The sequence below is a fragment of the Penicillium cinerascens genome, assembly GCF_028974065.1.
Source record: "Penicillium cinerascens strain IBT 15544 chromosome Unknown contig_5_segment0_segment0, whole genome shotgun sequence".
In the NCBI taxonomy this organism is placed as follows: domain Eukaryota; kingdom Fungi; phylum Ascomycota; class Eurotiomycetes; order Eurotiales; family Aspergillaceae; genus Penicillium; species Penicillium cinerascens.
Window position 1 is genome coordinate 1,259,344 of NW_026695294.1, and position 13,850 is coordinate 1,273,193.

Consider the following 13,850-nt stretch of genomic DNA (forward strand, 5'->3'; position numbering starts at 1 on the left):
TTACGGAGACAACGTTACTGTTGGGTACTTCGGCTCCGAAAGTCTATGTATGATACGAGGGTACGAGGATAAGCAATTGCGCATATGCAGGTACCAAAAAAATTAATCTTCAACATCCTAAAACACACTCTAAATAGTAACAATCCCTGTGTCTCTCGAGCAGTAATATTCGGCTTATTAAGAACGCGCGCCATCTCAACGGCAGCGGCCGTTCCGCGCTGGTGTGATGCGGGCAGAATTTATTATTCGCCGAGATCTTTTGCCCCTTCCACTTCCACCTCCCCGTTCTCCCCTACATCCCCCCCCTCTTCCTACTCCCTACGGTCCCCGTGTACTTCAACATGGATATCGTTCTCGAATTCTGGGACACCTTTGTTGGTGATCGTCTCTACTCGACTCTCCTCCCCGCTTCGCTCTCCGCGTCCGCCTCCTTTCCGGCCTTCGTGAATGCCGCCAATAGTTCTCTGGCCCTCTTCGGTGCCACTGAACCCTTTGTCTACGAGCCTGCAACTCAGCTGATTCATCTGGAACCCTCCCAATATGCCTATCTCAGTGCCTGGCCGAGAAACAACATCTATAGGCAATTCACCAGCTTTTTCCTGATAACTTGGTATGCGCGACATCCCACGCCACTCGAACCCTAAAATACTTAACTAACCCGCAATCGTTGAAGGATTTTCGGTCTGCTCGTCTATTTCGTCATGGCCACTCTATCGTACGTCTTCATCTGGGACAAGACGACTTACAACCATCCCAAGTTCCTCAAGAACCAGATTTCCATGGAAATGAAGCAGGCCATGGGCGCCATGCCCCCGATGGCTCTTTTGACCGCGCCTTTCTTCGTGCTGGAGGTTCGAGGCTATGCCAAGCTGTACGATGCCGTCGCCGATGAGCCCTTCAAGTACTACAGCATCCTGCAATTCCCTCTCTTCATCCTCTTCACCGATTTCTTCATCTACTGGATCCACCGCGGGCTGCACCACCCCCGCGTCTACAAGACTCTGCACAAGCCGCACCACAAGTGGATCATGCCGAGTCCCTTCGCCTCTCACGCCTTCCACCCCTTGGACGGCTGGTCCCAGAGTGTGCCGTATCACGTCTTCCCCTTCATCTTCCCCCTGCAGAAGCTGGCCTACGTCTTCCTGTTCGGCTTCATCAACCTCTGGACCGTCTTCATCCATGATGGTGAGTACGTGGCCAACAGCCCCGTCGTCAATGGCGCCGCTTGCCACACCATGCACCACCTGTACTTCAACTACAACTACGGGCAGTTCACTACGCTGTGGGACCGCATGGGCGGAAGCTACCGCAAGCCTAATGAAGAGCTCTTTCGCCGGGAAACCAAGATGGGTGAGAAGGAATGGTCTCGTCAGGCCAAGGAGATGGAGGAAATCCTCAAGACCGTGGAGGGTGACGATGACCGCAGCTATATGACTGCAGCAGAGAAGAAGAACTCATGAGAGACGCACCGGCACCTTCGGGCAAGCCATTTGGAGAATGCCGACAATTGCATACGACGAAATCGCCGAATCAGGTATACGGCGAGCGTCAGGCCCCGTCTCTTTCTCTCAATCCCTTTTCAACGACCTCGCGTTGACCCCAATTTGGGAAACCCCCAAATTTTCAAGTACATTAATATTGCGCCGTGCACATCCCCATATTTGTTTTAATACTCAAAAAAGAGACTCGGCCCTCTTTGGGCTCGCGGTCCGACTTCTGTACATATATATTTCTCGCCATGGCGATCAGAATGCATTTTGATGACATTGGAATAATTCTATCAGTCTAAACATCATTGTCGATCTTCTACTATGTACTTGAACACCGAATTTCTCACAGCTTCTCGGCGGATTTCCGGCCTTGGTCGGGCAGGAACCAATCCATGTACTTGCGCTGCAAGGCCGGGGTAACTTTGGTCATGGAGTGAGCCAGCTCTTTGCCACCGCGACAGTGCTTCTCGATCGCATCCTGTGCGTGCCCCTGAACGTCGTATCCGTAGACATCCAGCACCGTCTGAGGATCTCCATAGAGATTGCTGCTGCGTACAAAGTACTTGCCCGCCAACTCCGCGGCCATTGCAGCATCTCGTCCTTCCTGCAACGGGCCGTCCGGCAACTGCCAGATAGCTCCATTGATAAATGACACCTGCTGCTTCTCGTACGCCTTGGGCATACGCTCGGTTTCGTATATGCCAACCGCTTCCCGCAGGCTCAGCTTTCCTTGAACAACGCCTTCCACACATTTGCCCAGGAACGCTCCGTCCTCCATGGAAGTAGCCGCTCCCTGCGCCATGTGGTTGACCATGGAGTGCGCCGCATCGCCCATGATAACCACGTTCTTCTGAGGCGATGACCAGGACTCCAGAGGTCCAGTCACCATGAGTGGCCAGCGGGACTGGGTTCAGAGGTTTATCAGTCATTGAGTGCTAAACTGTATCTCGGGAATCTCTTACCACTTCCGGTATCATATCCACGATGCGCTTGATCCGAGGATCGTAGTCCTTATACTCCTCCCGCAGCTCCTCAATCGGAATGTCCGGTTGAGTAGCTCGCAGCTTTTCGGGGCGATGATGCGATAGGACCAGATTAAACACCTTGCCCGCACAGATTGGATAGGTAATGATATACGAGTTGGGTGCCATCCACACCTCCATCGTAAGCTTCTCGATGAGCTCCTTTGCAATGGGATCTTGGCGAATTTGATCGTAGGGTACAACCGCACGGTATGCGCAATTTTTTGTCGGTGGCTCCGGACGAACACCCGGGAACAGCGTCTGCCGGACAACGCTGTTCACTCCGTCCGCTCCGATGCAGAGATCAAACTTATATGTAGCTCCTTGGTGAGTGGTCACGGTCACCTGGTCTGCCTGGTGGTCTATTTCGGTGACTCGCGAGTTGACCTTGATGACAGCCCCGGCTTTGGAAGCGACGGTAACTAGGCCCTCATGAAGATGAGCCCGATGAACCACCCACCAGGGTCGCTTCAAGTCTCGCTCAATAGTCGGAATCTCGGTGTATCCCACCGGGGTTCCATCTTTGCGGCGCATATTCAGCTCCTCAAACTGGACCAGGTTGTCACCGATAACCTTATCCACGCCCCATCTTTGAAGGAGCACGGAGACGTTGGGGGTCATTTGGATACCCGCGCCAATCTATAAGCATAAGCGAGGTGATTTCATCAACAGTCCGGGCTACATACTTCTCCCAGTTCTTCGGCAGCCTCCAACACGGTCACCCGAGCACCGGCGTGGCAAATTGCAATGGCTGCCGCCAGGCCACCGATCCCTGCACCGACGATACCGACATGGACTTGAGAGCTCTGTTCAATAGTTAGTGTCCTGGGTCATAGACTGGGTTGGGGTTGGAATTGGGGTTGGAGTTGGGGCCGGGCCTGCGTGAAGGACTTTACCATGGTTGAAAGAAAAGAAACGATAATCTGCAAAACAACTTGCTCGATACTTGTGAATTGCCCATACCATCATCCATCATGAGCTTTTAAGTATAACCTCAGCGGGGCCCCACAAATTCATCGGGGAGATCGGAGATAGGCCATCGGGGAAATCGGGAAGTCGGGAGCCTCAAGATTGGGCTTCGGGTTTCCTTGGGGCAGCACTTTGCGGGGAAGCGGCATTTTGAACGCTCACGGCTACAGACATCGGTTGCCGAACGGGACGTGACGTGGGGAAGTCAGAACGTGCAAGTGGATATGGGTCTGTATCTCCCCGCCTTTTTCTCCCTTCTCCTAAGTGCGCGTCATGTCAGCGCATCCTCCAAAACGCCGGCGGGCTGTCCTGGCCTGCAACTCCTGCCGTCACCGTAAATCCCGAGTACGTCTCCCAACCTGTTGCAAAGTACGAAATTAACGAGCCGCAGTGTGACGGAGGCCGACCCTGCACCCAGTGCAAAGACCTCGGGTGCGAGTGTCTCTACCAGGATGTTGGCCCATCATGCAATCTTACAGTCGAGAAAAGGTATCAATCCGCTTTTCCCATAAACCAGACGACTCTAACCTTCGGACCTGCAGCTATTTGGCTCGGTTGGAACATCGCATTCAGGACATAGAAGCATCTGTCCGCAGATTGGAAAACAACCAGAGTAATGGCTCCAGCTCGGGCCCTTCAGAGCCCATTCAATCGTCCAATTCGAGGGAAGACACTCGTCCTCCTTCAAACAATGGAGTCATGCTGCCCACGCCCCCTAAATCGGATGTTCCGGTACGCTCTAATCATGTCGCTCAAGACAGAACTGAGTTCGGTGAGATCGATGTATCTGAAAATCCGATTGACGGAATGGGTGCTATCAACTTCACCGATGAGGAGGACTGCGGCTTCTTCGGTAAACTCCCAGATATCCGAAGCAGATCCAAGTGCCAGCGAGAACATGACTGACGTTGGTCTAGGGCCGTCGTCCAATATCGCGTTTCTGCGCCATATTTCCCGTGCCATTGCGCGAGGAAATGCGCACGTTCCCGGGGTGATCTCACTATCGTCTCCCAGCAATACTGGTGGAGGCATGTTGAACGTCTCGAGATCTCGTCCTTCGGATGATTTACGAAGTAAAACGCAAGGATCCAATAGGAATGAGGTCAATATTTTTGCTCTTCCCTCGGAAGATCGTACCTGGAGCTTGATTCAGGTCTATTTTGAGAAAACCGGCCAGCTGCTGCCCTTTATTCATGAAGCGTCATTCTGCGAGACGTATTTTCGGATGCGAGACGATAACTTCAAGAGAGTGCGGCGGATATGGCTTGGCTTGCTCAATATTGTACTCGCGATTGCCACTAGCCTTCACACGGAAGGTGATTTGCCCGCGGGAAGAAGAATCGACGAGTCCGATATCTACTTCCAAAGAGCCAATGGGCTGTGTGACCGGGATTCCAAGCGCAACGCGACCTTGGAGATGGGTATCAATCTCTGCCTCATTTGAACCATATCAGCTTTCACTGACTGTGTTGAGAATAGTTCAATATCTCTTGGTTTTAGGTCAGTATCTCCAGGGAACCCAAAAGTCGGTACAAGCATGGACCACCCACGGACTGGCTATCTCGGCTGCTTTCCAGCTTGGGTTACATTCTCCCGAGGCCAACCGGCGCTTCTCTCCCTTGGAGAGTGAAATTCGAAAGAGGACCTGGTATGGGTGTATTTTGCTTGATAGGTTAGTGACAGCATTGGTTGACATACGGGCTTTTCATGTGTTGATAATGGATCAGAACGCTAAGCATGACCTTTGGCCGGCCCTGTACCATTCCAGAATCGTACGTGAGACTGGAAATGCCTCTCCAAGACATGCAGGTGCTCAGCAGCACACCCAAATCGGAATCTTATCCCCAACTCGACGGTTGGTTCTTTACTGCTGCAATGTTAGCTGACACGGTCGATTCGGTTTTCACGTTGCAGATATGCTAACCCATGTTCAGTAAATTGTATGTCGTCATGTTCAACGTTCTTGACAACTGTTACTGTCAAAATCTGGGACTTGAACACCCACTCACTACGGCAAATGCTATCCCTCAAATCCTTGAAGGCGAGCACCAGCTTGAGAAATGGCGTTTTCAAATTGTGCCCGCGCTCGGAATCCGACTCTGGCATGAGCCTTTGCTTGCCGATGATTTAGCACAGATGGATCAGGAGTCGACTATCCGGCACCGATTCGGTATTGTGCTATCCGTGCGATATCACAACTTGCGGATACTCTTGTACCGCAAGTTCCTAGAGGGCTATTTGGATGCATATGGTGCCGACGAGTCCGCTTCCCAAGATAATAAGCTCATTCAACAAATGGGCTTCACGGGTGTGCAGAACTGCATTGAATCCGCTCAGTCCATTATCTCCACCGTGCACACTATCACATCGGCGACTGGTTGGCGTAGAGGACTGCTCGGTGCCTGGAATTATTCTCTGTATTACAGTATGTGCATTGACTGCATCCTCCACGTGGACGTTTTACTAATATCCCATTCCAGCTTTCAACGCCGGGCTCGTCATATTTGGGGCTCTTCTAGTCGCTTCGAAGGAGCGCAGGTATAACCCAGAGCAATGGAGCTCGGTAGAGTCATCCCAGCCCTACCTCGATTTGGCCGCAGAGGCTCTGCGCCGCTTGGACTCGGGTAACCGCGTGATCGAGCGCTGTATCGAGTACCTATCACAGCTATCGATGATCCTCAAAGCAAGCAGTAAGCCCAGCCTTCAATACCTTGTTCCCGTGTGCAATGACCGCGATGCTGATCCAGAAGCTGAAGCAGTAAACGAACCGAGCAATGCTCTTATTGGACCCGCTCCGCAGGTCTCGGCGTACTCTACAGAGTTTGCATCGCCACAGGCTGCGGATAACGCCATGTGGTCCAATATGGACCTCGGTGAATTCATGATGGACGACGATCTCGACCTTTTGGGCCGAATGTTCAATTTCAGCCATGCATATGATTCAGGGATGTAGTTGCCTTGGTGGATATTTGGTTTTCCCCTTACAGGATGATTTCAAACTTTGAGGCAAGATTCATCTGATAGGGGGTCTATTTCCAGCAAAAACAGGTCTTTTTTTAAAATCTTAGGTGGCTTCTTGTATATAACATCTAGCTCGAACATACCCCGCGGGGAATATGAACATTTTCTGCCCCGAACATTCCATCTACATCACCTCGCCCACCTTTTGATGATGACACATCGTGATCCATCGTAGGGGTGGAAGCCATTGGCAGCTAGATCTCGCTCGGTGCTTGGCCAAATCTCTGCACTCGAGTGATCGGAGTGGCTTGATGTCATGGCAGTGTACATCTCAACCACTCTGCCGGCCTGCGTCATATCTCCACATTCGAGCACGGTAACTTTGGCCTGCAGCTTGATTGAAAGAGTGAGAATGCGGCGATAGAAAATATCCTCGGGTCTGTCTTGGGCATCCTCCGTGGAACCGGTAGCAGGCGGTACCAGTGCTAGTCGCGGCTCGAAGAGCCGAACACTGCGCGCCGTGGTCCCGTCACGAAACTCCGAGGCGGAGATGTAGGGTGGATTGGAGATCAGCAAGTCACATCTGGTTGCCGACGGTTCGCTCAATGCCCCAGATTGTGAAAAATATTTAGGTAAGACTTCCTCCACGGCAGGGATCGAGCTATCACTCCGTCCCAGTACATCGGCACGTTGGAAGTGGATGTCGGTGGATGCTCGACGAGACAGCAAGCCCTTGTCTACATTGTGATCGAGGTTCTTCTGCGCCAAGTTGAGCGCTATAGGACTGAGATCCACCCCCAAGACGATCATATCCTTGAAATGAGAAGCCAGGAGCGCATGGAGAAGAAGCGCTATACAGCCCGTGCCAGTGCAGAGATCGAGGACCCGGAGAGATCGAGTCCCGGGAGACCCTGGTTCCTCTTGGGCCAGAGCCTGGCGGATCAACCTGGCCGCTTCGACTGTATAAGACTCGGTTTCGGGTCTAAATGCGTCAATAAAACGCGCGGTATTTGGCGCGGGAAAGGTCTGACCTTGGGATTAACACGCCTCGTCGACAGAGAATTTCCAGGTCACCAAAGGGCTGGTCGCCCAGGATGTACTGCAGAGGAAACCCTCGAGAGCGCCAGAGACACATGGATCTCAAGCGCGCCCTCCACCCTGGCCACGATCCTCGCAACCGCCCGGGCAACCGGCTATCGCGCAGGGCGCGTTCACGGAGCCACCGGAGCTCATTGCGAGCCGAGTCGAGCGAACGGCATTCTTTAAGGAGTAGTGGGAGAAGAGGATTCCTACGATAGGCCTTGACGAGTACGGACACGGGAATCCTCGGCATCGCGTGGCAGACAAGACAGGATCAAAGATCCGAAGATCGCGGGAGTGACGCCAAGCACGGCGATCACCCGAAGTTGCGGACTTTGGTTTCAAACGTGCATTCGATGTCAGTTTGGTGCCCCTTGAGATGCATCGGATGGCATATTTCAGCAATGTATGTTTTGTATTTCGTGACACATAAAAGATCGTTATCAACAGAGAATAAGAATAAAATGTAAAACCCAGATATATTCCCAAATCAACGCCAATACACCGCAGTAACATGCAAATGTTCTATCAATACGAATGTCTCCTACAGCGCCAGGAGGTATCCAGCACCGACTAGACCCAGAGCCAGGTGCTTGGGCATGCCGGTCGCCCGGGCCTCCGCCGCATTCTTGGTGGTTGGGGCAGTGGTGAAGATGTTACTACTGCCTGTAGGTCCGCCAATGCGCGCTCCAGAGCCGCCCACGGCCACGGTGGTTACAGGGTTGGAAACAGCTGTAGCACCCGGCACGGAATCATCACCAGTTCCGATTTCCAGGACGTTATTACTCGTCGAGTTGAAGTTGGTATTGGCCAGGGAAATCTCGTTGTTGGCGAGATCGTAGACCACGTAGGCACTGCGTAGGAAGGTGTCACCCAGAACCGGGGTGCTGCCGTCCGCGGGCACGATGCCAAAGACACAGGCGCGATCTCCATTACGGAAATACACGTCACCCGCGTCTATGACCAACTCGCTGGAAGCAACATGGATGGTCGGGGATGAGAACGTGTAGGAGACGTTGACATTCTGCTCCGCCAGGCTGCAGGGAACGTATCCAACCCCGCTCGATGAGTCGTAGGTAACATCCAGATCATTAAAGATGTCTTCGACGAGTTCATCGGGGAGGTAAGTCAAGGAGCTCCCCGAATCAAGCAGGGCCGCTGCGGGGAGGGCACTGGACGAGTATTTTTTGATGCCTGATGAGTTGGAGAGAGAGAGCCCGGTCAGGGCAATGACGAATTCCGAGTAGATGCCGCCGGCTTTCTGGATCGGCAGTGTCTCCAGCGTGCCGTGATACTTGTCACTATTCACGCCACCGAACAGAATCGAGCCGGTGTTGGCATCCAAGTCGTTGAGCCACAGGCTGTAGGCATTGGACTGAATCAGGCCATTCTGCACCATTGCCTTGGGCAGGTTGGCATAGGCATCCTGCCCATTCCGGCCCACTTGGACTTCATTTGCGGTATATCCAATACCCAGAACTCCCTCTGTACACACGCGAATGTCAGTCTGGTCCGATTGTATGTGTAGAGTGGGTTCACGATGCACGAAACCAAGGTTCACTCACGGGCGGAGGTGGACACGTAGCCCACGCCGAACTGGAAGTCCTTGATCGTGGTACCTGCGATGTGAAGTGTGTCGGTAACGTAGTCGCCGCTGGAACCGGAACTGTCGGCATAGGAAATGTTGAAGTCGGAGGAGACAAATGAGTAAGTCGAAGAGGAACTGGCGTCGTAGGTGCCGGATACGCTGCAGACGTCTTGTTGGGATTCGCAGAGTGTGGAATTCGGCGCATTGGTCCACAAGTCACTGCTACCGGTATCCAGGACTAAACGGAAGTTCTGCTTGGGGGTTCCCAGAGAGACGTTGCAGAAATAGAGGGTTTCCTGACGGCTGTGAGCGAGATGGGGAGGGCAGGGGAGGGAATTGGCTGGAGACACACCTCGTTATCCAGCTTCTGGCTGACGGTCTTGTCGCGCTTCCTCCTCATGCGGTCTCTCGCCACCGGATCGGCAACATCCTTTCGCTGGATATCCAAGGTCACCACCGATGGATTATCCCGCTGGTGAAGAGTCAGGCGGCCCAGCGCAGGAAGCGCGAGAGTCGCCAAAAGAAGCAATGAATTCTTCATTCTTCGCAGGAATTCCCCCGTCAAGAATTTGCGATCGGCCGCCCTTTTTTTTAATAATTTTTATATGTACCTTGCCGATCTCGTTTGGCGCCGAGATCAAGCTTCGGGGCTCGGGAATGTGACAGTCAGGGGCGGGGAGTCCACGCGGGTACGAATGGAATAAAATGTGCGAGAGGATGGAGAGATCAGGATCCGCGGGTCAGTAGTATAAGTAGCCGTATGCCCCCACTGCATTTTCGGGCCAGCCGGGAAGAAGGAAATTCAGATCCATCCAGACGGCCAGTCAGCGGATCCTCGGTGGATCTGTCCAACTCGAGGAAAACAAGACGCGGCAGAAGCTTGAGGCCGGATGAGGCGCTGTCCGGGGACCCACCCCCTTGTCGTCACCGTTATGTTCTCTCCGTATGTAGAAGATACATATCGGTAGAATACGAGAGTACGAGAAGTACGAGAACGAGATTCCGGTATCCAATGATTTTGTCTCTCGGAATTTCGGTCTGTCCCGGTAATAACTGCGATGAACCAAAGAGAGTCAAATCAAAGAGATTGTTGCATACGTATGCCGCGTGCGTGAGTTGGGAGATGACGCGGATGGATGACGCTTCACCGTGGCGCCAGGCCGTTTCAGGCTTAGAGTTGTCCAGCCACTTTACCCCGACGGTGGCGGTATTCCAGGACTCTGAACTATATCAAAACTATGGAATTGATCTGGAGAAGGGTTCTCATGGATGCAGGAAATACATAATGTCCAATTTCACTTTTGCCTACTGGTGGATGCGTCGAGGGGAGAAGAGCCGTGTACGGACCCTTCCATGGATGACGTGACTTATCTCCGGCACTAGCTCAGGCTGCCACGTTCATACAATGGCCATTCTAAAACACCGGTGGCAAGTGAATCATGCTAACGGTGTTGCATTGTCCATTGCTGGGACCCGGGTGGTACATCTCTGCTGTATGCTTGGGTTTCGGTGTTACCTATGTAGTGTTCAGGTACCCGGTACTTATGTATCGCACCGATGACTCCACGGAAATATCCATCTGTATACTGTACATATGAACCGCAAATTGACACTCGTGATGACCGGAGTAGGATTCCCTCTGTCCATGGAAATACACCTATAATACAAGAAGCTCATCAAGGCCTCTTCCCACCCGAGGCTATCGTACACGCCCTGTCCTGGTACCTCAGTACTGCGTCACGCTTACATGCCCATCGCTTCTCGAACTTGTTGCATAGTCACACTAGCATTGGCCTGCGCAGCCTCAGCTCCCTGCTGGGCAACCGAGTCCAGGTAGCCGCTCTTGTCCTCCATGATCGAAATGTACCGCTCCCGAATTCCCTGCAGGTGATCGGCGATCCGACTGGCAACGTGTTCCTTCAACGCTCGGAGGCTCGCAGTGCGATATTCAGAGGCAATGCTCTCGCAGGACACCCCCTCGAAATGACTCAGGATCTCTATCAAGTTGGACACCCCTGGACGGCGCAACGGATCGTAGGTGATAGTCGGTTCCGAGTCTGTAAGGGCGACCTTTACCTTTTTATGAATCACACTGGGCGGATCGGTAAGAATGATCCTGGACCGTTCATCGGCATGGGACTTGGACATCTTGGAAGTCGGTTCCTTCAAAGACATCACCCGCTTCGCAGGAGCTGATAGTGTCAGTTACAGGTGTCCACATGGAGCCACGGTAGATTCTTACAGATCAAGGCCTCCGGAACGGGGAAAATCGGCCCGTAGAGGTGGTTGAAGCTATTGGCAGTATATCGAGAGAATTCAAGATGCTGCCGTTGATCTTCGCCAACCGGGACATGGGTAGCTCTGATAGGCATTAGCGGGAGTTCTGTCTAGGCCGCGTGGTCACTGCACCTGTGCACAAGGATATCCGCAGCCTGGAGGACGGGATAGGAGAAGAGACCGAGCCGTAGTTGAGCCCGCGCCTCCGAATCTTCGAGAGTTGCATCCTCGGGCAGCTGAAGCTTGCTCTGACGGCGGAGCCCGTTAGTTGTTGGGTCCGTCCCGATCAAATGGATCGAGCTTGTATCGAGCTTACCTTCCACTGGGTCATTCGTGAAAGATATCCCATCGAGGCCACCGTGCTGAGAATCCACATCAGCTCCGCATGTGCCGGCACCTAACATTCGTTAGCTGGATATTCTGATTTGACTGAACTACCGGGGCTGGCGCAATTGATGCGACGTACTGCAGACTGATAAAAGATGGTAGACTTTTTAGGATCGAGGCCCACGGCCAGTAGCGTAGCAAATGCCTCCCTTCTCCATTGTCTTAACTGAGCTGCATCTTGCGGTATAGTCAATGCGTGAAGGTCCACGATGGAGAAGAACAGCTTGGTTCCCGGCTTCGCATTATCCTGCAGCTTCACCCATTCGTGGAGAGCACCCAGATAATTGCCCAGATGTGGAATCCCGGTCGGTTGAATACCAGAAAAGATGACGGGCTCCCCGACAGCCGGCGTCGTACTCGAGCTGGCGGAGCGATGCCAATTGCTCGGTCGGATTGAAGGAATCGGCCGGACACGGCGAAGACTCCCCGCAGATGATGCCGCAGTACGGCCATGGTGACAGACCGTAGCACCCATCCTGAGCAGACTTCAAATGGGAGAAAGTGAATTGGGCCCACGATCAGTTCTTGGAATCCCGCGCCTCCGCGCAAAAACACCGCTGCATCACGTGACATTACGAAAGGTCGCAAGACGCGGGCTCGTGGATCTATAAAAGACCGAATGAAAACAGATACATTTGAGAATGGGATCTTCTTTATCATATGACGGCTAGAGAAGAACTATCATTCTTCCTCAAAAGTTGGATATGATCACAGTAAAATACATAGGGCCAGTGGTGGGCCACGCAAAGCCGCGGAAGACGATAATACAAAATTATGTGACGCCCAAGTGTCCCCCCCTTAAATAAATGCAAAGCTCGACGGTCCACCCCCAGTGGTATTTAGAGGTTCTTGCGCTCGGCAAACCGGTCGCTGTCCAAAACGTCGAATATGCTCCGGTCGGCGGAGTTGTCATGTCGCTGTCCAAATTGTTCAAGGTGTGGACGGAGTGTCTTCTCAACTTCCGGAAGAGATGCATCCATGGATTTGGCAACGTCTGTGGCCTGGTCAGTACGGGAACGAGGCGATTGGCCTTAACATGGGGAACTATACCGAGACTGTCATGCTCCCAAACATTCGCCTTCATACCGACTCCGTAAAATGCGTGTTTCCGAAGGAAAGCAAGCCATGCCTGTACCGCCTGCGGGTTGCCGTCCTTGATCTGAATCAGCCGACGGAGGGTGATCCGCTCAAAGTTTTCCTGGCTCTTCTTGTGCACAAAGTTGCTTCGCGGGACGGTCCAGCGTTCGACGATGCGAGGAAGAGGCACGGGACCGGAAGCGGGAAGGTTAAGATAATAGGCGGCGCGGATGGCGAAGTCGGCGAAGAATTCCACATTTTGAACGCTGTACGATCGCAATTGAAGGTCGCACACGGGGAGGCCGTACTCCGCCTTCCTCCGAAGCGGTCGCGAATAGATCGCCTGCACGCTTCGGGGTAGTCGAGTATCCTCACCAAGGGCTCTTAACCGCTGAGACCTGAGACAAGATGAGCCAAACGTTCTCCATTTTCCATCATGAGATTTCTCTGCATGTAATGCATATCACTGACCATTCTTTCACACGGGGTTCGGAAGGCTGCTCGGCATCTGGCGACCTGAATTGAATCCATTCTCGTTAATCACCACAATCAAAGGTATGATCTCGAATCCACCAATATCTTACCCAGTTGCAAGAGCTGGGGCAGGCCCAGCCTGGGTAGTTGTCGCCGGCTCTGGAGATGGCGCATTCGGTAGGCTCGGTGATGATAGCGAGCGAACAGGCACGGGCACCTATTCGAAGAACCCGGTTAGCGTAGCTTTGGCATGTTACAAAGCACGGAGCATACCCTCAGGCGCTTGCCAACCCCAATGGCGGAGCGCGTTGTGTATGAGAACATCGTAGGTGGGCGTTTGGAGGTCTGTTTGGTGCGGGTTTTTTTCATCGGGGTTGAAGATGCGGGCTGACCGCCTTAGGAGCCCTTGGCTCTCTACACGGTGTTCGCAATGGGACTCACAACCCACGGTTCACGTTCCCTATAGACAAGGTTCTAGGTAATTGAAGGCCGGTATTCATATACTGCCCGCTAACAGGGTCATTT

The 13,850-nt window shown here is 53.0% G+C and overlaps 7 protein-coding genes across 7 annotated transcripts; 2 read left to right on the forward strand and 5 right to left on the reverse strand.

The window, feature by feature from the left end:
* Window positions 1-341: 341 nt before the first annotated feature.
* N7498_004924 (sterol desaturase family protein) lies at window positions 342-1,460 on the forward strand (the record flags this gene model as incomplete). The annotated part of the gene is made up of 2 exons (XM_058451986.1): window positions 342-610; window positions 674-1,460. 2 exons carry the CDS (start codon window positions 342-344, stop codon window positions 1,458-1,460), a joined length of 1,056 nt encoding a protein of 351 aa, XP_058308524.1.
* Window positions 1,461-1,833: 373 nt separating this feature from the next.
* N7498_004925 (Salicylate hydroxylase) lies at window positions 1,834-3,411 on the reverse strand (the record flags this gene model as incomplete). Its single annotated transcript, XM_058451987.1, has 4 exons — window positions 1,834-2,394; window positions 2,453-3,151; window positions 3,199-3,318; window positions 3,409-3,411. 4 exons carry the CDS (start codon window positions 3,409-3,411, stop codon window positions 1,834-1,836), a joined length of 1,383 nt encoding a protein of 460 aa, XP_058308525.1.
* A 343-nt stretch (window positions 3,412-3,754) lies between these two features.
* On the forward strand, window positions 3,755-6,434 carry N7498_004926 (transcriptional regulatory protein GAL4; the record flags this gene model as incomplete). The annotated part of the gene is made up of 8 exons (XM_058451988.1): window positions 3,755-3,826; window positions 3,873-3,970; window positions 4,024-4,334; window positions 4,399-4,902; window positions 4,961-5,153; window positions 5,209-5,358; window positions 5,416-5,906; window positions 5,962-6,434. 8 exons carry the CDS (start codon window positions 3,755-3,757, stop codon window positions 6,432-6,434), a joined length of 2,292 nt encoding a protein of 763 aa, XP_058308526.1.
* Window positions 6,435-6,631: 197 nt separating this feature from the next.
* On the reverse strand, window positions 6,632-7,775 carry N7498_004927 (N5-glutamine methyltransferase family protein; the record flags this gene model as incomplete). The annotated part of the gene is made up of 2 exons (XM_058451989.1): window positions 6,632-7,424; window positions 7,474-7,775. The coding sequence occupies 2 exons, from the start codon at window positions 7,773-7,775 to the stop codon at window positions 6,632-6,634; spliced, it is 1,095 nt and encodes a 364-aa protein (XP_058308527.1).
* A 291-nt stretch (window positions 7,776-8,066) lies between these two features.
* Window positions 8,067-9,651, reverse strand: N7498_004928 (pepsin-like aspartic protease; the record flags this gene model as incomplete). The annotated part of the gene is made up of 3 exons (XM_058451990.1): window positions 8,067-9,007; window positions 9,088-9,406; window positions 9,463-9,651. 3 exons carry the CDS (start codon window positions 9,649-9,651, stop codon window positions 8,067-8,069), a joined length of 1,449 nt encoding a protein of 482 aa, XP_058308528.1.
* Window positions 9,652-10,853: 1,202 nt separating this feature from the next.
* N7498_004929 (tryptophan--tRNA ligase MSW1) lies at window positions 10,854-12,249 on the reverse strand (the record flags this gene model as incomplete). Its single annotated transcript, XM_058451991.1, has 5 exons — window positions 10,854-11,302; window positions 11,353-11,471; window positions 11,520-11,635; window positions 11,704-11,784; window positions 11,854-12,249. 5 exons carry the CDS (start codon window positions 12,247-12,249, stop codon window positions 10,854-10,856), a joined length of 1,161 nt encoding a protein of 386 aa, XP_058308529.1.
* A 364-nt stretch (window positions 12,250-12,613) lies between these two features.
* N7498_004930 (mitochondrial 37S ribosomal protein uS10m) lies at window positions 12,614-13,649 on the reverse strand (the record flags this gene model as incomplete). The annotated part of the gene is made up of 5 exons (XM_058451992.1): window positions 12,614-12,768; window positions 12,825-13,249; window positions 13,323-13,367; window positions 13,436-13,542; window positions 13,599-13,649. 5 exons carry the CDS (start codon window positions 13,647-13,649, stop codon window positions 12,614-12,616), a joined length of 783 nt encoding a protein of 260 aa, XP_058308530.1.
* Between the last annotated feature and the right edge of the window lie 201 nt (window positions 13,650-13,850).